The 24476-nt window shown below is 41.8% G+C and overlaps 1 protein-coding gene across 1 annotated transcript in view; it reads left to right on the top strand.

Annotated features, from left to right (window-relative positions):
* Positions 1-24476, top strand: part of LOC124606415 (sialin-like) — a 51858-nt gene that overhangs the window by 19395 nt on the left and 7987 nt on the right. The window contains exons 5-7 of the mRNA XM_047138396.1: positions 6200-6417; positions 11179-11331; positions 20919-21051. Coding sequence (XP_046994352.1) covers positions 6200-6417; positions 11179-11331; positions 20919-21051 — 504 coding nt within the window. The remainder of the gene's footprint in view (positions 1-6199; positions 6418-11178; positions 11332-20918; positions 21052-24476) is intronic.

Genomic DNA, 24476 nt, shown 5'->3' with positions numbered 1-24476 from the left:
TATATCGTCAACCATATACTGCAATGTTCCTTTGGACATGCATGCATACTGCAGTATCGTGTCGTCTCTGTGAAAACTCTTCTAGATGAAATCATCAGTAATACCTTATAAATCATACAACAAGGATGTCGCAACACTAGTTTAAAGATCAGTGGATCTAGTTTGATCCCTGAAGGCCAAAGGGAACCAATGATTTTACTTTTTACCTTTTTAAGTAGTGAAGTAACTATCGTGTGGTTACTGTTCTTAATTTTTTTCTATAATGTGGGAAACTCTACAACTCAGGGTGCATTTTACACCTTCCGTACTTATATGTTATTTATTTCAGATTTTGTCCGTCGAACTATTCCCCATCCTAGTCGCTAGCTAAACATGCCTCTGCATCTTAGCACATGTGTCGTTAAGCTGACGCTTTCGTCGTGATGGATTTCCGTAGACTTCATTCCTTTCCCGTTGTTTCCAATACCTATACATAGTGAGCTTCATTCAGTTAACTTTTCGCATACTTCTGGAGTCCCAGACTGAGAGTCCGAAAACTTCAGCTTCTTCAGCATTACAACTGCTAGCATTTCAAAGGCAAAGTTTCAAGAGTACTGCGTCACAGTACCTTTATTTCAAGTCCGCACAGTTGTTACTAAATCATTTGAGGTATAACATCATGGTCGGGTAAACGTTTTTGAAAAACATGTGTAAATAATTGTTAGCTTTGTTAACATTCTATTGAAATAAATTAAAACAATCTTTTAATGTTCACTGGAATTCTCAGTTCACTCGTGCAACCTTACAAAGAAGTGAATAAAATACGAATATATTGCATAGTATTATCCACAACATCTAATGAGAATTACAAGTTTAATCTTGGAAGATATTGTTAAGATTAAACAATACATTCGCAGGAAGTGTGTTAAATTATGTAATCGTGTAGGAGTATTTCAGGCTCATGTAATAAATGTGAAAGTCTTATGCCCTTCTCTACTAAGGAATAAATACAGATAGGTTTGTAGTGAAGCAGCCACGACAGCACATCGCGCATTAACCGACTTTGAACAAGGGATGATCATCAGAACAAAATTCAAATTAGGATGATCATCAGAGCAAAATTCAAATTAGGATTTCCGAGAGTAAAATCGTCTAGAGGAGGAGGGAGGGCATCTTCAATATCGCAGAGACAATGTTTCCACACAGGTGTCTGATGAAGGGACGTTAAGTAGCCTCTGCAGAGGTATACGAGGCGTTGGACAGATAGCTGTGAGCCAGGTCGACTGTAGGAAGAAAAATGCATTGCATAGGCTCCAGCAGGCTATGAGTCTATCGTGTTCGTTTGCTGACACCATACTGAGCACAACCTTTGACACAGGCCGGCGAACAATGTTACTGAACTATGGGACTGCGGCGCCGTTACAGTGTTTCAGTCGTATAGAGCGCAGAGAAGCTAGGCCAATGAAGCTACGGACCCTGTATGTCCTGGAAGGAGGTGGCTAAGTTATGTTCTGGCTCTGCAGGGACCAATGACAGGTGCATTTTATGTGGACGTTCTTTCTGACTGTCTGCATACGTTTATGGCATTAGAGCAAAGAGAGCTTCACTGCAAGTTTAAACGCAGCCAAAACCTCTCAGACAAACAGAAGCTAAACGATGTAAAAGTTAGCGTAAGGAGGGCTACGCGTGAAGCGTTCAGTGAATTCGAAAGTAAAATTCTATGTACCGACTTGACAGAAAATCCTAGGAAGTTCTGGTCTTACTTTCAATCAGTAAGTGGATCGAAATAGCATATGCAGACACTCTGGGATGATAATGACAATGAAACAGAGGATAACACGCGTAAAGCTGAAATAATAAACACCTTTTTCCAAAGCTGTTTCACAGAGGAAGACCGCACTGCAGTTCCTTCTCTAAATCCTCGCACGAACTAAAACATGGCTGACATCGAAATAAGTGTCCAAGGAATAGCAAAGCAACTGAAATCACTAAACAGAGGAAAGCCCACTGGACCTGACGGGATACCTATTCGGTTCTACACAGAGTATGCGAAAGAACTTGCCCCCCTTCTAACAGCCGTGTACCGCAAGTCTCTAGAGGAACGGAAGGTTCCAAATGATTGGAAAAAAGCACAGGTAGTTCCAATTTTCAAGAAGGGACGTCGAGCAGATGCGCAAAACTGTAGGCCTATATCTCTGACATCGATCTGTTTAGAACATGTTTTTTGTTCGCGTATCATGACATTTCTGGAAACCCAGAATCCACTCTGTAGGAATCAACATGGATTCCGGAAACAGCGATCGTGTTAGACCCAACTCGCTTTATTTGTTCATGAGACCCAGAAAATATTAGATACAGGCTCGCAGGTAGATGCCATTTTCCTCGACTTCCGGAAGGCGTTCGATACAGTTCCGCACTGTCGCCTAATAAACAAAGTAAGAGCCTACGGAATATCAGACCAGCTGTGTGGCTGGATTGAAGAGTTTTCAGCAATCAGAACACAGCATGTTGTTATCAATGGGGAGACGTCTACAGACGTTAAAGTAACCTCTGGCATGCCACAGGGGAGTGTTATGGGACCATTGCTTTTCACAATATATATAAATGACCTAGTAGATAGTGTCGGAAGTTCCATGCGGCTTTTCGCGGATGATGCTGTAGTATACAGAGAAGTTGCAGCATTAGAAAATTGTAGCGAAATGCAGGAAGATCTGCAGCGGATAGGCACTTGGTGCAGGGAGTGGCAACTGACCCTTAACATAGACAAATGTAATGTATTGCGAATACATAGAAAGAAGGATCCTTTATTGTATGATTATATGATAGCGGAACAAACACTGGTTGCAGTTACTTCTGTAAAATATCTGGGAGTATGCGTGCGGAACGATTTGAAGTGGAATGATCATATAAAATTAATTCCGGCAGCCGTTCTTCGCGCGAACCATACGCGACGCGAACAGGAAAGGGAGGTCATGACAGTGGCACGTAAAGTGCCCTCAGCCACACACCGTCGGGTGGCTTGCGGAGAATAAATGTAGATGTAGAAATGTAGATGTAGATGTAGAGTACTCCGACGAAGATGTCGTGTTTCAGAGGGAGAAAATGACTTGGCACCGCTCTTTGTTGCAGTTAGGTGGCTTGATGTAGACTCTTATGAATTCAGGATCGTGACTTAATCCTCCAGATCACCCAAACCCAATCGAGAATTTACACGATGCTGTCGATACCTGTATGCTCGATATTCCTTTGCAGGTGCATTTTGAACTGCATGTGCGGGATCAGTACTTCTCCAGAAAGATTGCAACACCTCGTAGAGTCCATACCTAGACATCTTACTGCTCTGGTGACGACTCACTGGGGAGCGACTCACTAGCGATACATTCAGTGCCTTTCCATCACTTTTGGTCACTCAGTGCATAAAGGGAGTCTATTGATAGTGACCGGGCCAAATATCTCACGAAATAAGCAACAAACGAAAAAACTACAAAGAACGAAACTCGTCTAGCTCGAAGGGGAAAACCAGATGGCGCTATGGTTGGCCCGCTAGATGGCGCTGCCCTGGGTCAAACGGATATCAACAGCGTTTTTTTAAAAGTAGGAACCCTCATTTTTAGTACATATTCGTGTAATACGTAAAGAAGTATAAATGTTTTAGTTGGACCACTTTTTTCGCTTTGTCATAGATGGCGCTGTAATAGTCACTAATGTATAAGTACGTGGTATCACGTAACATTCCGCCAGTGCGGACGGTAATTGCTTCGTGGTACATTACCCGTGTTAAAATGGACCGTTTGCCATGGCTATTGTGATCAAAATGCCCAACGGGCGTGTGCTACGTATGCTGCTCGGTATCCTGGACGACATCATCCAAGTGTCCGGACCGTTCGCCGGATAGTTACGTTATCACGTTATTTAAGGAAACAGGAAGTGATCAGCCACATGTGAAACGTCACCCACGACCTACAAGAAATGAAGATGCCTAAGTAGGTGTTTTAGCTGCTGTCGCGCCTAGTCCGCACATCAGTAGCAGACAAATTGCGCGAGAATCCGGAATCTCAAAACCGTTGGTGTTGAGAATGCTACATCAACATTGATTGCACACGTACCATATTTCTATGCACCACGAATTGCATGGCGACGACTTTGAACATCATGTACAGTTCTGCCACTGGGCACAAGAGAAATTGTGGGACGATGACAGATTTTTTGTACGCGTTCTATTTAGCGACGAAGCGTCATTCACCAACAGCGGTAACGTTAACCGGCATAATATGCACTATTGTGCAACGGAAAATCCACGATGGCTGCGACAAGTGGAACATCACTGACCTTGGCGGGTTAATGTTGGTGCGGCATTGTGGGAGGAAGGATAATTGGCCCCCATTTTATCGATGGCAATCTAAATGGTGCAATGTACGCTGATTTCCTATGTAATGTTCTACCGATGTTACTACAAGATGTTTCACTGCATGACAGAAAGGCGATGTACTTCCAACATTATGGATGTCCGGCACATAGCTCGCGAGCGGTTGAAGCGGTATTGAATAGCATATTTTATGACATGTGGATTGGTCGTCGAAGCACCATACCATGGCCCGCACGTTCACCGGATGTGACGTCCCCGGATTTCTTTCTGTGGGGAAAGTTGAAGGATATTTGCTATCGTGATCCACCGACAACGCCTGACAACATGCGTCAGCGCATTGTCAGTGCCATGTGTGAACATTACGGTAGACGAACTACTAGCTGTTGAGAGGAATGTAGTTATACGTATTGCCAAATGCATTGAGGTTGACGGACATCACTTCGAGCATTTATTGCATTAATGTGGTATTCACAGGTTCTCAGAAATGATAAGTTCATAAAGGTACAAGTATCACATTGGAACAACCGAAATAAAATATTCAAGCGTACCTACGCTCTGTATTTTTATTTAAAAATCCTACCTGTTACCAACTTTGAGGTTCGCTGATGACATTGTAATTCTATCAGACACAACAAAGGACTTGCAAGAGCAGTTGAACGGAATGGACAGTGTCTTGAAAGGAGGATATAAGATGAACATCAACAAAAGCAAAACGAGGATAATGGGATGTAGTCGAATTAAGTCGGATGATGCTGAGGGAATTAGATTACGAAATGAGACACTTAAAGTAGTAAAGGAGTTTTGATATTTGAGGAGCAAAATAACTGATGATGGTCGAAGAAGAGAAGATATAAAATTAAAATGTAGACTGGCGATGTCAAGGAAAGCGTTTCTGAAGAAGAGAAATTTGTTAACATCGAGTATAGATTTAAGTGTCAGGAAGTCGTTTCTGAAAGTATTTGTATGGAGTGTAGCCATGTATGGAAGTGAAACATGCACGATAAATAGTTTGGACAAGAAGAGAATAGAAGTTTTCGAAATGTGGTGCTACAGCAGAATGCTGAATATTAGATGGGTAGATCACATAGCTAATGAGGAGGTATTGAATAGAATTGGGGAGAAGAGGAGTAAGTGGCACAACTTGACAAAAAGAAGGGATCGGTCGGTAGGACATGTACTGAGGCATCAAGGGATCACAAATTTAGCATTGGAGGGCAGCATGGAGGGTAAAAGTCGTAGAGGGACACCAAGAGATGAATACACTAAGCAGATTCAGAAGGATGTGAGTTGCAGTAAGTACTGGGAGATGAATAAGCATGCACAGGATAGGGTAGCATGGAGAGCTGCATCAAACCAGTCTCAGGACTGAAGATCACAACAACAAAAACAACCAACTGTTCCTCTAAAATTGTGAGCGATATGTTTGTGACTATTACAGCGCCGTCTATCATCAAGCGAAAAAAGTGGTGCAACTGAAACATTCATATTTTTTTACGTACTACATGAATACGTAATAAAGAATGGGGGTTCCTATTTAAGAAAAACGCAGTTGATATCCGTTTGACTTATGGCAGCATCATCTAGCGGGCCAACCATAGCGCCATCTGGTTTCCCCCTTCAAGCTTTATAGTTTTTTCGTTTGACGCTTATTTCGTGAGATATTTGGACCGGTCACGATCAATGGACCACCCTGTATACTTCTGCGACCAGGACGTGACTAGGTCACGGCCACCTGCGATTTGAAGCTGTTTGTATGTCTCAACGATACACCGTGGAAACGGACATCAACGCGCTGTGTGCTGTTAGATACAGTTAGTAGGGAAGGACGAGTGCCATAGAGTGGTGTGCACGCAGGAGGGTACCTGGGCACGGTGATCACGATGCCGGTGTCGGGCCTGCTGTGCAGCACGAGCGTCGGCTGGCCGCTCGTCTTCTACGTGTTCGGCGGCATCGGCATCCTCTGGTACATCCCGTGGCTGTTCCTCGTGTACGACACGCCGGCCAAGCACCCGCGCATCGACCCCGCGGAGCGGCGCTACATCGAGGCTTCGCTGGGCAAGGTGCCCGCCAAGGTGAGTCACTGTCACTTCTAACAATACCACCACTTGCAAAGTAGGTTAGAAATCACATTAATAATGTTGCTCACGCAGCATATGTTCGCTTTATCGGGCAGCAACAAAGTTTTTGACTGTGGATGGTATCGTTAGAATGGAAATAATGAAGTCACTGTAAAAAGTCATTAATTTAGGCACTTATCTTGAATGGATTCCCACGTAGATTTCGTCGAAGTTGTTACGGCGCATCTTGTTGATTCTAGGGTGATTCCACTTTGACTGCTAAAAGGTCCAAATCTGTATTTTAGCAATATTTGAAGCCCTAACAAATGCGTTTTTCAGGAAATTCAGATGAGAACAATGGTATGGTAGAAATAATTTTTGACTTGGTGTTCACAATCCACAGTTTTATTAAACTTCTTGTAAATTCATATATACTTCTTCTTAATTGTCACATTATCAAGAAAACAGTTTTGCATCAATCTTCATACATTTAACTTCCACTTTAACCAAACCCAAGACTTGACTGTTCTTTTACAAAGCCAGATGACAACTTAACTTCTGCAAAGTGAAAAAAAGACTGCTCTGTGCGCATTCGCGCCAAAACGGTTACAAGTAAGTCAAAGATTACGACGGTCTCACAGAAATGAATACACACAAGAACCATATCGCTGTAATATATCGATACATCGGAGTACCTATACATTAATAAAACCGAATGTGAATATTGGCACAAAAATATGTCTGTTACTTCGCAGAAAAGTAGTACGATATTACTGGTATCGAGAACTGGGGTTGGAGTGCCGTAATCGTCACTTAAATAAAGAACCATTACAATCTGTAACACATAACCGTCATAGCCTAGACTATGTTTCTCGTATTCTTCATTTGCTGCAATTATTGACTAATGAAGAATTATTTATAATTTTTTGCCGAATACCTTTGCGAATAAGTGGCACCAACTCCCACGTAGCAAAAATTTGGCTCTCGAAATGGAAACAATGGACGCAAGTGCAAAGTTTATCGTTGCGTCTATATCGTGGTCTCTGGAGATGGATCACTAACGAAACAGAGGCAGAACAGGGCAAAACAGAGGCCTTAAATCGTCGAGAATTATCTTGCTAACAACACAAAATCTAACTCGCGCTATTCGTAAGGGGTCTTGAGCCCTGTTACTTTCCGATTACGGATCCATATCACAACAGCTGTGTGATCTTTTATAAATGAGGAAATAACCCTTTATTGGACAAATAGAGTGACTACAGGCACAAAATGAAAAGCTGAATGTATTGCCGTAGATTCACAGTCCGTTGAACCCTACGTGGTGTAGCGCAGACAGAAAGCCCAGTAGGACAGAAAATTCGCGTTTATTGTAATAGTACACTCAGTCCAAAAACAAGGTCCATAAGATCATTAGTTGCAGTTTGAAAAGTTCCAAAATCAGTGCTAACGCAGTCACTATCGCATGCCTGTCTGTTGGCGCTCGACTCGGAGATAAGCCGGTTCCAATCCTAGTGATGGATGAAATTTTCACTGCCGGTTTTTGGTCGGCAATGCGAGCAGAGATGGTGGCGTGAAGTTGCTGATCACCAGTTTGTGCAGCAATGTCCTCGATTAAATTTCAAGCGTCTCCGCAGGGTGTCACGAAGTGAGAGTATGTGAGATTGCTGATGGTGATCTGTGTGTCGGATGGAAACGTTTAGCCTGGCCGTCCTCTTGGTGTTGTTCGAGAGGACTACGTGCCCGCACCAGGTTTCACTTTCTCCCTTCTCCCATCGTCGTACAACACAAATGTAATCACACAACATCACGCTGTACATATATCCTTTATACTTAGCTATATTCTTCAAATACATGTATGACCCAGCTCTAATAAACGATCCGGTAAGGGGACACTGTGACCGAAGGAATAAAACCATTTCGAACACGGCGGCTGTACCTAACAGTTAGTGACGCCAGCCAACAATGCCATACGACTTTACTGTCATGGCCTTCATTCGTGTTTTGTAGAATCCTAGAACATATGAAGAGCTAACATTCTAAACGTGCTGTGGACCAAAAGTATTGTTTTGAGATATAATAAAGAAAAGATATTGTATGACATACGAAATACAAGGTGTTTCACAATTCATTCTACACACTTCTGGAGGCACAGGAACCCACATCCGGAAACGTCATCCAACAACGCCATGAGGCGTCAAAATAATAGGCGTCGACACCTGTTAATGTATGTGTATAAAGCGTGATCCCGTGATGATGTTACAAACTTTCCATGGTGATGGAGAAGGATAAATGTATCAATTTGAGCTAAGGATCCCTGTACTGGAAACGAACGCGTAGAAAGTTATAAGCGTAAACCATTCTGATACCTCTGACACGGGAATACATGTACTGGTACTGTGATTGCTAAGATTGTAGGGTAGTTAACTTTCAGAGGTTGTAATATGGACCAAAACAAGGAAAAAATGCCCAGCAGACATGGACTCTAAAATGCATACCTTAAGAGCTGTGAGCACTTGTTCGATACAGGAGATGTTTTTCACAGCAGCAAAGATGAACCAGTTCTAATAGCTCCTAGGGTATGCATTTTAGAGTCCGTGTTTATCGGACATATTTTCCTTTTTTGCCCATGAAATGTTACCTACCCTACAATCTTAGCAACAACAGCATCAGCACATGTATTCCCATGTCGGATGAGAATAGTTTTAGCCGGCCGGAGCGGCCGTGCGGTTCTAGGCGCTACAGTCTGGAACCGAGGGACCGCTCCGGTCGCAGGTTCGAATCCTGCCTCGGGCATGGATGTTTGTGTTGTCCTTAGGTTAGTTAGGTTTAATTAGTTCTAAGTTCTAGGCGACTGATGACCTCAGATGTTAAGTCCCATAGTGCTCAGAGCCATTTGAGAACAGTTTTCGCTTGTAACTTTCGACTCGTTCGTTTCCGGTACAGGGACCCTCACCTCAAATTGACACATTTATCCTTTTACATCATTGTAGAAAGTCTGTAACATCATCAAGGAAACACCTTGTATCTACATACATTCATAGCCGCAGGCGCCTATAATTTTGACTCTTTGTAGCGGCGTCAGATGACGTTTCCGAACACGGGTTCCTACGTAAAACTTGACCTATTAATTCCCCCCACAACGTCCAGAAGTGTGTAAAAGGAATTTTGAAACACTTTATAGTATTAAACATTTATTATCATCCATCAAATACAAACTATAGTGAAAGGTCAGAAAAAATTACATTGAATTGTTCAGGAAAAGAAAATTTAAAAGTTCAGAGCAAAAGATGTCTTACGCATTACATTATTCAAACTAAATAGGCTAAGTACGTCCAGCGGAGATATCATGCTATAATCGATGACAAAACATACCACAATATAAATATTTTAACACTGTGAGATTGTCCGCACTTTGTATCTGTAAAGAGAGTGGACTAATTTGTGCAAACTTAGCTTACCGCCTCGCAGCCTAGCCCTGTTAAAGCCGTCCAGCCACTTACCCTCGGTCCCAGCCGTATTTACGTTAAAAGGAACAATGTATTGTTCTGGCCTTATCCCTTTCTGTGCTGAAGCTTGCCGTTCTCTTGTTAAGTGGGGTTTTCCGATACCATGAACCACCTGCTCGGTTTGTCTCCAAAATGCGTTTCACTTTAATTTATTTATTCATGCCCCTGACCATATATTGGTAGATATTGTTTTGTTAGTTTTCGGTACATGAGATTACTGCAATTGCCTTTTGTTGCTATAATATATTATTATTTTCTGAGGATCTCATACCGTATCGTGCTGTCGTTATGGATCAAGACATGTAAGGTCCATAAAAACCGGACGCCTTACAACACATGTAACAGTATGAAGCCAAAACCATCAGTTCGCAGTATCATTCAACAAATGAGTAAAAAAACCTGCCGATGGTGATGTGGTATGAAGAGCATCATAGGAAACATGTCCTTTTTTTCGGCAGACAATCGTGAACTATTTTTCGCTACTGAAAGTTATATATGAATGATATCGTCAACAGTTTTGCCTCTCTTTTGAATGTTTGCACTTTCCCACTGTTCAGTGTCACTGAGTGTGCTTTTGATGTGCACTATTCTACGTGAGATGATTTTATATGCAGCAACACTGATTCGTAGCTTTATTGTTTGATGACTTTATGAGCAGCGGTCTGGAAATCAATAAAGTTCATTTCCTCCATTGTGAATGTACTGGGCGGTAAAGTAGGGCGTGTTGAAATAATTACTTCTGTAAATCATCACTTCTTGCATTTTTCCATAAAGGCAAAATTTCAATGACAAGATAGGAAACTGTGATCTGAGACTAGATTCTTATGTTATACCCAATCAAATACGCCACAAGGCACTACGAGGATGTACGTACAAGTAAATATTAGAAGACGGATTTTGTTTTGTGCACACCAGTTAGCACTTCAAATTACTGGTTTCCTTTTGTTATCAGTTATATTTGCGGTAGTGTTAGTACAATTTATAACGTGGAATAGGCATGATGTTTTGTTGTTAGCTCCACGAGCACCTTCACGCTCACGTCACAACTACCCTACTTAGTACGTTTAGAATGTTAGGACCCCATATGTGAGGTATATCGAACAGAGATACGCCAACCAACATGGTTTCAGAAAATATCGGTAATGCGAAATCCAACTTGCATTTTTCTCCGTGCTGTCTTGAAAACCATGGGTCAAGGCTAAAAGGGACACGCAATATTTCTTGGCATCCAAAAATCATTTATCGGAAGTACTGTGTGTCTGGTTTGCAGAGGAAGCTGCCCATCCCGTGGAAGAGGCTGCTGTCGACCCCCGGGCTGTGGGCGTGTGCCTCTATGCACCTGGGCATCGGCTGGGGTTTCTTCACGCTGCTCACCAGCGGGCCCACCTACCTCGCCAACATCCTGCACTTCGACATCTCCAGCGTGAGTACTCGTCACGAGTGCGTGTGATTTTTCTGCGCGCACTTCCGCACGCTGTCTAAGCGCGTCCATGCGTCCTTTTTCGGCTGTTTCACGGTGCTAGCATGTTGCCACAGATACATGTTTTTTATTATATGTATATTTATATTATATATAAAATTGAGCTTCTCGTTGTCGCCCAGTAGTAATCTACTAAATGCACAATAGGAAACGTTGTTCACCGGAGCGTTAAATACAAGAACAATGAATCCGAATAATAAAATTTCGTCAACTACATCAGGGCAATGGCAGCGAGACAAAAATAAAAATGGAGAAATGGTGCTACTTTTTGCGGTAGTAGATGGAGCTAATCTGAAAAACAAATCTCAGTCACCGGAAATGATGTACGCGATGAATCAAATAACACTTCTGACATGCCACAGTTCAACGTGTCTGAACCAATATTTCTCTTAGTGATAGTGTGCAAAGAATCGAGTATTTTACAGCAAAAGTTAATAATCCTAATTTTTTATATTTATGGAGGCATTGTAGTGTATTGTATTGTATGTTAACCGGGGACCTAGAAACGACGGAGAGGCTCTGTCCCCGCCGCAGCCGCAGTGGTCCACAACCCCGTGACGACTACTGCAGTACACTTCACCCCTCCGCCGCCCTACACCGAACCACTCTTTCTATTGTGCGGTTCGGCCCCCGGTGGACCCCTCCAGGGAACGTCTCACACTAGACGAGTGTAACCCCTACGTTTGCGTGGTAGAGTGATGGTGGTGTACGCGTACGTGGAGAACTTGTTTGCGCAGCAATCGCCGACATAGTGTAACTGAGGCGGAATAAGGAGAACCAGCCCGCATTCGCCGAGGCAGATGGAAAACCGCCTAAAAACCATCCACAGACTGGCCGGCTCACCGGACCTCGACACAAATCCGCCGGGCAGATTCGTACCGGGGACCAGGCGCTCCTTCCCGCCCGGAAAGCCGTGCGTTAGACCGCACGGCCAACCGCGCGGGCTATGGAGACATAAAATATGTTTTCGTAGTGATGAAATAAATTTTGAGTGATGCCGGAGAAGGACTAGAGTACCCATTTGAGATACGAAATCCTATACGCTATGAAAACTCGACTAACACGAGAAGAGGCGATAGTAGGGTGACGTTGTTGAGAAATATTCCCCTTGATCTCAGCGCACGTACGTGGTTCCAGGAATGACGTATTTATCACATTACACGTATTTCTCTTGGACGGACGCACAGCACTATAGCCCTCCTACATCTCCGGCTAATTAAGCTTTTTTGCAATATATGACCGTGTACCTAAATTCCCTAATCTGTGGGAAAAAGGCATCTATTCCGAAGAATAATGCAAAACAGAGAAGTAGATGAAGTTATAACCGAATCACCACTGCTCAGTACTTTGGCAATGACGATTAGAAATAAGGTTCGGTTAACTTTACATATTTTTAATTACGTAAGCTAGTCCAGAATGAGATTTTCACTCTGCAGCGGAGTGTGCGCTGATATGAAACTTCCTGGCAGATTAAAACTGTGTGCCCGACCGAGACTCGAACTCGGGACCTTTGCCTTGCGCGGGCAAGTGCTCTACCATCTGAGCTACCGAAGCACGACTCACGCCCGGTACTCACAGCTTTACTACGTAAACTAGTTTTTTAATTAACAGTAGTGAGTGAAAAATTTGGAAAAACGGTTTTCAAAGTATGTCATTAATGAAATAACCAACGGTCGCCAGCTCCTCACCGGAACAAGAACAATTAAACTGAAACTGAAGCCGCGCGGAGTGCCCGCGTCGTTTGAGGCGCCCTGTCACGGAATCCGCGGCCGCTCCCCCCGGAGGTTCGAGTCCTCCCTCGGGCATGGGTGTGTGCGTGCTGTTCTTAGCATAAATTAGTTTAAGTAGTGTGCAAGTCTAGGGACCGATGACCTCAGCAGTTTGGTCCCTTAGGAATTCAAACACATTTGAACACGTATAACACTGAATTTTGTACTCGTAAGCAATCTTACGTAACAATAGTTATTGGCGTCATGGCGTAGGAACAGTACCTAACGCACACTTTCCAGTACTTCACACCACACACGTCATAGTAGTTAGATAGCAATCAAATAGCAAACATATACAAAATATTATATTAATTTTCAAAGGTCAATTAAAGTAAGATTGTTTACTGGCTGTGGACAAAAACTTTTTGTTACGTTAAAACCGTAATACTGACTGTCGGAATAACAACAAGCAGAAATATTGTTTGAATTTAGCAGTTACTTTGATATTTCCTTGTAATAAAATTTACAAATTATGCCACAAGCTATAAATTAGAACTGTGCTTGACAATGAAATCCAGTGTCCGAGTTACGTAAATTTTCACTACTAATTTTTTATTTTGAAAGTTACTCTATTTTTAGCAAATGAATTAATACTGGCTTTTGCATCATTCTGTTTCTGACATCATTCATACTATAACCAAAAATTTCATTATTACGCAACAGTCCAAAAGGTTGGAAAAATTATGTTTTGATAATTAATAAATCGATGTTCACTTCATTTTCAGTTCATTTTCTGATTATCTCGGTTCATACAAAGGGATAAGATGGAAACTACTTGGATAATGACTTACGAAAATTATTTACGTGACAATATGCACGAAAACAATGTTATTCAAGCAATAAAATTCCAACTACGCTGATCAGTCTATTGCACTTCTACTTATAAAAAGTTTAGTTCTTACTTCACTTTATGATGCCGTTGCTTTATCGAGTGGCTTCATTTAGCGGTAAATAGGGCACAGGTTAATCTTCTTGCCGTACCATAGACAATAACAAGGGCCCACAGTACTCTTGATGTTACGTGAATTACTGTTGCTGCGTTTGTACTGTGCCCAATAAATGCCATAGCTTGCCCATATTAATCATCCGCCAACACAACTAATTCAATTTTCACTGCTCCGCACTTCGGAAACAGACTTTTTGTCTCCGCACTTTTGCATAGTCACACCAGCGAATACACACAACCAACGGCACCAATCGTCTCCTCACGACTCTCAACTGCTACTTTTTTGGCGCGCTCGGACGCCCAGCGATAATGCATTTTCAATTTACTACACTCTTTGACCATAACTTTTCCCTGACTAGGCCGTCATGTCTACTTAGAAAATGTCAACATTCCATGCGTATTCTCTTTCTTAAATAACAAGTAGCATATGTAACTTGACAACTTATTTACAAGAATAATATTCAGCACAACTAACGGCGCAAATTTCGCAAAACACGTAAAAAATGTATGATCATCCACAGAGTTGTGGTGTTAAAGAACATTCTGTGAAAGGTACACAGGAAGAGATCTTTTTTCCGTGATCGGTCCATTAGCCTCTATTGATCTCACTTGACATCTGTTTGTGTGTTATATACGAATCATCTGTAGAGACTTGCAAAAATTCTAGTCGCCTGTGACAAAACTGGATGTGTGCGAACTGCATGTGACAGAGATTTTTACGCCCATTCCACGTGCCAGCATAGAAGGTGAGGATCCTGTGAAAGTTTTGCAGACAAATAAAACAATTACAAAAAATGTGTCCACCTACAATTTACTCATTGTCATCAGACGTGCGTTAAATTACAAATTTTGTCATTTTCGCTTCTGACATTCGATTCAGTCGTTTCAGCAGCTCTGTTGCCCACCTCAATTATTCCTGGAACTCTGTTGCGTCTTCACGAAAACACTTTGTATGTATAAATATGTTTTTGTTCAATAGGAAGAAGTACTTTCCAAAGCGATTCGATAGCTTACGAAACTAAAATTACAGTTACGCAGTATGCGTCATTGTTCACATCGAAACTTTTCCCAAGCAATCTGCTAATTTAGGAACGGTGTACGCGACAAAGCGCAGTTTCAGCTCGAGTAGGTTACATTCACAAGGAAGTGATGTCGGTATATATTTCACAAATTTTCTTGCTTTTCCTTTGCGGGAACTTTCTCTTCGTGGACTGACACACACTTTTTCTGCCTTTACGATCTTCTACGTGATCTCAAAACACTGTTTCAAGGAAAAAGCCTTAATTACTGCTGTATACCACAACAAGAAAAAGTTTCAAATGTTAACCATGTAAAAAAGCTTGCCCCCTTCGCTTGTTATCGCTTTCTATATGCCTTCTTTCCATATTTTGAAGTGATTATGAAGAATTGAGGGTGTGCTATCTTCAGGGACTTATCTGTAAATACCCTGTTAATAAGTGCTAACAAGGGAACCTCCCCATCGCACCCCCCTGTAAATCTGAGGGGGGTGCGATGGGGAGGTTCCCTTGTTAGCACTTATTAACAGGGTATTTACAGATAAGTCCCTGAAGATAGCACACCCTCAATTCTTCATAATCACTTCAAAATATGGAAAGAAGGCATATAGAAAGCGATAACAAGCGAAGGGGGCAAGCTTTTTTACATGGTTAACATTTGAAACTTTTTCTTGTTGTGGTATACAGCAGTAATTAAGGCTTTTTCCTTGAAAAACTGAACACAGATCAATCGAGAAAACAGGAAGAAGTTGTGTGGAACTATGAAAAAAATATGCAAAATATACAAACTTAGTAGTCCATGCGCAAGATAAGCAACATCAGGGATTGTGTGAGCTCAGGAGCGCCGTGGTCCTGTGGTTAGCGTGAGCAGCTGCGGAACGAGAGGTCCTTGGTTTAACTCCTCCGTCGAGTGAAAAGTTTAACTTTTTTTATTTTCAGAGAATTATTATCTGACCAACTCTTATGTTTTCATCACTTTTTTGGGAGTGATGTCACATCCACAAGAAAACCTAAATCGAGCAAAGTAGAAGAATCTTTTTACCCATTCGTCAGGTGTACAAGTTAGGTGGGTCGACAACATATTCCTGTCATCTGACGCACATGCCGTCACCAGTGTCGTATAGAATATATCAGACGTGTTTACCTGTGGAGGAAGCGATTGACCTATGACCTTGCGATCAAATGTTTTCGGTTCCCATTTGAGAGGTACGTCCTTTCGTCTACTTATCGCACGGTTTTGCGGTGCGGTCACGAAACACAGACACTAAACTTATTACAGTGAACAGAGACGTCAATAAACGAACGGACAGATCGTAACTTTGCGAAAATAAAAAAAAGCGAACTTTTCACTCGAGGGAAGACTTGAACCAAGCACCTCACGTTCCGCAGGTGCTCACGCTAACCACGGGGCCACGGCGCTCCTGAGCTCAGGCTACTCTTGATGTTGCCTATCTTGGACATGGACTACTCAGTTCGTATATTTTGCTTATTTTTTCGTAGTTCCACAAAACTTCTTCCTGTTTTCTCGATTGATCTGTGTTCAATTTTTCATGGCCTATCCACTGTGCCAACTTATAACTAAATCTGAGGGGGGTGCGATGGCGAGGTTCCCTTGTAAGACCTTCAGCTGTTTGTATGGCAAGCAGCAAGTGGTTAGCCAGAACACCTTATTTTCGAAAATAATAGATACAAGGCAATATACACACTGATATGACCATTCTTATTATTCTCTGTGGGCTATGTTTTTTAACATAACTATTTACAGCTGGTATGGTTTGAGGTTATTCCTAGTTCTATAGAGCTTTAAAATGAATCTCTAATTGGACGTTAAATATTTCTTCACAATAAAAATTCGCCAGGTGTGAGTAATCCATCACTGGAATTGATAATCTCAACGATTGTTGCCTGTTAACGACATTGGTACTGACGAAATATTGGTGCTGGAAATTCCTAGACTTCCGAGAATGCTTAAATTTTAATTAAATGAAACTATGTGGTTTGAGAGACCTTTTAAGTCTCAAATATCTATGATTTGTATATGTAGACCGAAGCGACGAATAAAAACTCGTACCAAGGCTGAGGTCAGAACCTAGGTTTCCTGCTCACGGGGCAGTGCTAATATTCTTAAAGTTTCTGAATTCTTCAGCTTCCATTATAGAGACTGTAAAGGTATACGATTATGAAATACTACTACATATGTGAATGTAGACATTAAGTTATGTTGACAGCCCCAGATAACAATTGAGCAGCGCAACAAAATTATACTTTTGTGCTTTAGGTTCAAAATGGTTCAAATGGCTCTGAGCACTATGGGACTCAACTGCTGAGGTCATTAGTCCCCTAGAACTTAGTACTAGTTAAACCTAACTAACCCAAGGACATCACAAACATCCATGCCCGGGGCAGGATTCGAACCTGCGACCGCAGCGGTCTGGCGGTTCCAGACTGCAGCGCCTTTAACCGCACGGCCACTTCGGCCGGCATTTGTGCTTTAGGTCCATACAGAAACGAACAATCTTGTTCATTTAGTTCAGGAGCCCACACGAAGCGTAAATGATAGCGATAACATACTAGAGCTCTCAGAACAAAATATCCTGTGCAAATAGAGATCGTGATGACGGATACAGGGATGACTACACCGTCGTACCAAGACAGGTACCGTAGGATTCAAACTCACCAAAAATTACCGCAAAATGTATCTATTTAAAAAAGTAGGAATAAATTCGCTTGGCTATTTCCTAAGAGATAGTCTCCATTCGTTCTAAACTATGTATATGTAGACCTAATGTGGCTAAATTCATAGAAATAGTATTGACTTAAATTAAGAGCTTCATACTAAGTAAATCAATAACAAGCGTAGCAGATCCTCAAGGGCACAAGAAACAGGTAAAGATAGTGTTGCAGAAGGAACGGAAAAGGATAAGTTTTAAAAAGCAATGCGAAAGCACCAAGATTGGCAACAGTTTTCAGATGCTCGAACTAGTGCGGACTTCAATGTGAGATGCTTTTAATAGCACCCATAATGAAACTCTATATCGAAATCTGGCAAAAAATCCAAAAATGTTCTGGTCGTATATAAAGTAAACCAGCGGTACGACACAACCACTACCTTTATTGCATGCTACTAATGATAATGTCAACCATGACTGCGTCACTAAAGTAGAGTTACTAAAGACGATTTGCCAAAATTCCTTCCCCAAAGAATATGCAGTAAATATTACATGACTCGGATCAAGAAAAGTTGCCAACATGAGCAACATGGAACTAGATAATTTCGGTGCAATGAAGCAACGTATTCATTCAATAAAGACGAGTTTTCAGGTCTCAATGGTATACCATTTAGGTTTCTTTCGGAATATGCTGATGACATAACTCCATTTTCACCAATCATTTGCAACCGCTCGCTCGATGAAAGATCCGTACCTAAAGCTTGGAAAGTTACACAAGCCACACACAGATCACACCAAATCCCAAAAAAAGGATATAGAAGTAATCGACTGAATTATAGGCCCAGATTAGTGATATCGATTTACAGTAGGATTTTGGAACATATTTTTAGTTTGAAAATTATAAATAGCTCGAAGAAAACTATCTATTGGCCTTAGCCAGCTCGGATCCAGAAAATATCATTCTTATGGAAAACAACTGGCTCTTTATTCACTAGAAGTAATGAGTTCTATCGACAGGCGATGTTGATTCTATATTTCTAGATTTCCAGAAGGCTTTTGAGACTGTTCCTCTCGAGCAGCTTCTAGTAAAATAGCGTGCCCAAATTCGAATCTTTCATAAACTCTCGACCATTGAGCACGTATTTCTGACAGCTATGAAATACATTTCACATGTTTATTCTCATCAGTGTTCAAAAAGTCCACTTGCCATTGAAGGCATAAATTGTAATTTCATGCACAGGATTGAACTATAATTAGCATATGCTTGTACTAATTTAACTTTTCTGTAATCCCCTTTCCATGTTTGCTGCGCTTTGAACAAGAATGTACCTGCTGAAAATTTTAGTTGGGTACAAAATGGGAAGTTTTATCTCAAATTTATGTAGTGATACTGAGGATCAACATATCGTTAGCATATTTCACAAATCGATACAAAGTCCATGAGAACGACATGGAACTTGAACGCTGCGACATAGAATATCTTAAATGTTTACTTGTGGGATAATGTAGTGATTTTATGTCAAGGTTATACGTGAAAGATAATTTCAAGAGCTGTAGTAAATTATCTGTTATCGCCAGAGTGCGTATCTAGCATGGAAGAAGTATTCTTTGAATTGCTAACTGATTGCTCTGATAACTGTAAATAAAAAGTTATCTCCTGGGAAATAATGTTTCGAGGTATATAAGATTACTGCAGTATCTGGATGTACGTCGTGTCACACGACGCTTGAAAAATTTTCGAATTCACCAAATCTTTTTGATTTTCGTCATTTTACATTTGTCAGAGGCTAGGCGCAGATCCAGCGTTCGGTGCTGGAGGGAATGGGGATGGCTGTTCGTTTGTTCGTTGCTGCTACCTCCCCCCCGGTCTAACAAAATTTAACTTGGAGTCACTCCCACTTTTAATTAGACACTAATGCCTAAGATAATAATTTCCTTTTCTTGTGCAGTTGTCCCGCATCGACACAGGGTAGGCAGGGTTATGAACGGATTTGGCATTGTTACTTTATGGATTGGCCGGATGCGCTTCCTGTTGCCAATCCGCTTACCTCCCACAGCCCCATCCCCCCCCCCCCCCCCGGAACGAAATATGTGTACCCCCCCTTTCCAAACTGTCTGCGTGTAGTGTAATTCATGCACAAAACGTTGTGAATTGTGTAACTCATGCGGGACTTGGTACCTGCCCGGCATTCAGCTACAGGGATGGGGGAAACCGCCTAAAAGCCACATCTAGGTTGGCCAGCACGTCGACGCTTGTCGTTAATTCGTCGTGCTATTCGATTGAACCACGGACGCTGATACATAAATGTCGAAAGATATCTGGGAAAACAAAAAAAAGAAATAAATTGTGTTTTACTTTAGGCAGAGTATAAATAATACAAATTTAAATCTCAAAAACGGAAACGATTCGCCGTGTACATACTTTGCGGCGCTTCATATTCAGTAACCCCAAGAACACACGATCACAAACTTTCGATTACTCACTAGGTCCTCAAACATATCGTGGACACAAGAAGGAAAATAGAGTGTCACTTAGCCAGCTTCAGTCATGGTAAAGGAAGTTAACAAAATCCTCTTGTACGGCAAATCTACAACAAGGAAACAGACGCCGTAATACAAGTAACCAAGAAATATGTCTATGGTGCATAGACACGTCACAGATAGATTAACGAAGTTCCAACAAAAACTACTGTTCAAATGAACTCATATTACTTCATGACAACAGTGTTGCACCGCATACTGAATAAACGTATATATAAACTGCAGTTGCAAAACCCCTACACCAGCATTTATGCAAGTACATTAACCTATACTGTGGTAATAAAAATTTCACTTAAAGGTAATCTACTAAAAAATTAAGGATGAAATTTCGACCATATGGGTAAAAATACTGGGCTGATGGAGTCAGTAAATAGAGAGACCACAAAGACATTACTAAACGCGGTACAGAAAGCATATTAAGAGCTGAAAATCCTGCCCCATTCATCCCTCATCCGACCTTTCTGCACACACCCAGCGCAACACCAAAGTCAGTACAAAAACAATGCTTTGAATGGGAATCAGAGAAGAGAAAGTGTTAATGTCGTCATGAGGCGGACCCGATCGTAATTGCTGCGTCCTGCCTGTGCAGAACTCTGCGCTGTCGGCGGTTCCGTACATCGTGGGAGGTCTGGGCAGCGTCGTCTACAGCGGTATCCTCGACTACCTCATCACGAGCGGCAAGGTGTCCAAGATCAACGGCTACCGCATCTTCAACGGCATCAGTAAGTATTCCCAGCACACTGTCTCAGTGACGTACCACTGAAGTAATGTATTTCTACAATAACCAGAAAATCCATGTGGGACTTGTAAAAGTTAGGCAAACCCGCGTTAAGGAGGATGCAAGACCTTGTTACAGATTGAACGTCGAGCAAGCAAAAAAAGAAAGGTTAAGAATATTTTTAATAAATTTAAAAGGTAAGAACAGATCCTAATGCAAAAGTTCGCAGACGATATAGCTCTCGGTCTGGATGTAAGGAAGAGTTAGAAAGGTTGAAAGGAATAGAGCTGATACAAAGCGCAGAATATGTCTAAAAGACAAACAAATCAAAGACGAGGCCGATGAACAGTAGCCAAAGAGGAGAATAACGATGAAATTGGGAATGACTCAGTACTGGAAAAAATTAAAGAATTCGTGTATCTAGGGAGCAATATTATAAAGCAGGCTGAAACGAGGAAGAATAGGGAAGACAATATACTTAAATAAGAAAAGACCTACTGGTATTAGATAGTGACGTTGAAATTAAGTATTTCCAGAGCATAGTCTTGTTTTGAAGCAAAATATGGACAATTGCGAATTCGGAGAAGGCACTGGAAGTATTTGAAGTGTGATGCTATCAAAGAACGTTAGAAATTAAGTGGACACATAAAGCACAAAATGTAGACGTACCACAAAGAATACGGGGAGAAATACCTATATCTCTCACGTCGATCAGATGTAGAATTTTGGAACACGTATTATGTTCTAGTATAATGACTTTTGTGGAGACTAGAAATCTACTCTGTAGGAATCAGCATGCGTTTCGAAAAAGACAATCGTGTGTAATACAGCTCGCGCTATTCGTCCACGAGACTCGGAGGGCCATAGACACGGGTTCCCAGGTAGATGCCGTGTTTCATGACTTCCGCGAGGCGTTTGATACAGTTCCCCACAGTGGTTTAATGAAAAAAGTAAGAGCATATGGACTATCAGACCAAATGTGTGATTGGATTGAAGAGTTCCTAGATAACAGAACGCGGCATGTCATTTTCAATGGAGAGAAGTCTTCCGAAGTAAGAGTGATTTCAAGTGTGCCGCAGGGGAGTGTCGTAGCGAGGTTGCTATTCACAATATACATATATAAATTACCTTGCGGATAACATCGGAAGTTTACTGAGGATTTTTGCGAATGATACTTAGTATATGGAGAGGTTGTGACAATGCAAAATTGTACTGAAATGCTGGAGGATCTGCAACGAATTGACGCATGGTGCAGGGAATGCCAATTGAATCTCAATGTAGACAAGTGTAATGTGCTGCGAATACATAGAAAGAAAGATCCTTTATCATTTAGCTACAATACAGCAGGTCAGCAACTAGAAGCAGTTAATTTCATAAATTATCTAGGAGTAGGCATTAGGAGTGATTTAAAATGGAATGACCATATAAAATTAATCGTCGGTAAAGCAGATGCCAGACTGAGATTCACTGGAAGAATCCTAAGGAAATGCAATCCGAAAACAAAGGAAGTAGGTTACAGTACACTTGTTTGCCCACTGCTTGAATACTGCTCAGCGGTGTGGGATCCGTACCAGATAGGGTTGATAGGAGAGATAGAGAAGATCCAACGGAGAGCATCGCGCTTCGTTACAGGATCATTTAGTAATCGCGAAAGCGTTACGGAGATGATAGATAAACTCCAGTGGAAGACTCTGCAGGAGAGACGCTCAGTAGCTCGGTACGGGCTTTTGTTGAAGTTTCGAGAACATACCTTCACCGAGGAGTCAAGCAGTATATTGCTCCCTCCTACACGTATCTCGCGAAGAGACAATGAGGATAAAATCAGAGAGATTAGAGCACACACAGATGCATACCGACAATCTTTCTTTCCACGAACAATACGAGACTGGAATAGAAGGGAGAACCGATAGAGGTACTCAAGGTACCCTCCGCCACACACCGTCAGGTGGCTTGCGGAGTATGGAAGTAGATGTAGATGTAGAAGACTGGTATGGAAGACACTTAGCAGAAGAAGGGAGAGGTTAGTGGGACATCTAATGCGGCTTCTAGGAATAGTTAACACCGTGCTGGAAGAAGCAGTGAAGGGGAGAGACAGTAGGAGCAGAGGAAGACCAAAATATACCAAAGAAATTATTGAGGATTTGGTGTGGCAGTTAAGTAGAGGTCAACAGCCTGGAAAGAAAGGTAAATTACGAGAGTCTCGACAACTGGAAGTATCAGAGCCGCTATATGCGTCAACAGCGTGGTAACTGAATGCCAAAGACAGTAGGAATACAACTTTATAAAAGCAAAGTGCAATATGTACTCTGCTCTACAAAACCTGAGGACGAACTAGATAATGTAACATAACATATTAACTACTAGGAGGAAATGAATGAAAATGCGGGATCATTTTGCCCGAAATCTTCCGACTTAAGCTCCACAGAGCGCGTGTAGAATGCGTTGGAGAGACATATTGCACACATCCACGTGCACCGACGAATATCCAGCAGTTGTCAATCGTGCTGGTGGAGGAATGAAAAGCCCGACCACTAGAAACCTTACTAGACTTCTGACCAGCATGCGAGTGCATTGCAGAGCATGTATAGCTGTCTGTAGTGCTAACATACGCTATTAGCAACTGTGTCCCGCCTTTTGTAGGTTCCACGGGGCCGACATGAATCGTGATGTTTTCAGTGTAATTATTGTCTTCGAATAAAAGTGTCAATACCGGCCGCTGTGGCAGAGCGGTTCTAAACGCTTCGGACCGGAAACACGCTGCTGCTACGGTCGCAGGTTCGAGTCCTGCCTCGGGCATGGATGTGTGTGATGTCCTTAGGGTAGTTAGGTTTAAGTCATTCTAAGTTATAGGGAACTGATGACCTCAGAAGTTAATTCCCATAGTGCTTGGAGCCATTTGAATTTGAAAAGTGTTAATTTTTTCTTATTGGTATTTCTTTCAGGTACTTTCTGTGCTGCATAGTACTGTAGTATTACTTTCTACGTATTGCCCAAGTTTATTCCAACTATGTTATTTCGCAGTGACACATCTTGCTAAAGTTGTTTTCGTTATTAAGTTTTGCACACCAGTGTATTCCAAACTGAGGTGAAAAAAGTCATTGAATACCTCCTAATATCGTATCGAACCTCCTTTTGTCCGCCGTAGTTCAGCAACTCGACGTGGAGTGGACTCAACAAGTCGTTGAAAGCGCCGTTAGAAAAACTGAGCCATGCTACCTCTATAACCGCCCATAATTGCGAAAGTGTTACCGATGCAGGATATTGTGCACAAACTGGCCTCTTGAAGATGTCCCCAAAATGTTCGACGAGATAGTCAGGCGATTTTGGTGGCCAAATCAATCGCTCGAACTGTCCAGAATGTTCTGAATGGCCCACTGTCATCCTTAAAGATTCAATTAACATGCAGACCATGAATGGCTGAAAATGACA

The sequence above is a fragment of the Schistocerca americana genome, chromosome 3 (assembly GCF_021461395.2).
Source record: "Schistocerca americana isolate TAMUIC-IGC-003095 chromosome 3, iqSchAmer2.1, whole genome shotgun sequence".
NCBI classification, from domain to species: Eukaryota; Metazoa; Arthropoda; class Insecta; order Orthoptera; family Acrididae; genus Schistocerca; species Schistocerca americana.
Note: the sequence above shows the minus strand (reverse complement) of the source record. Positions and strands in the feature narration are given on the sequence as shown.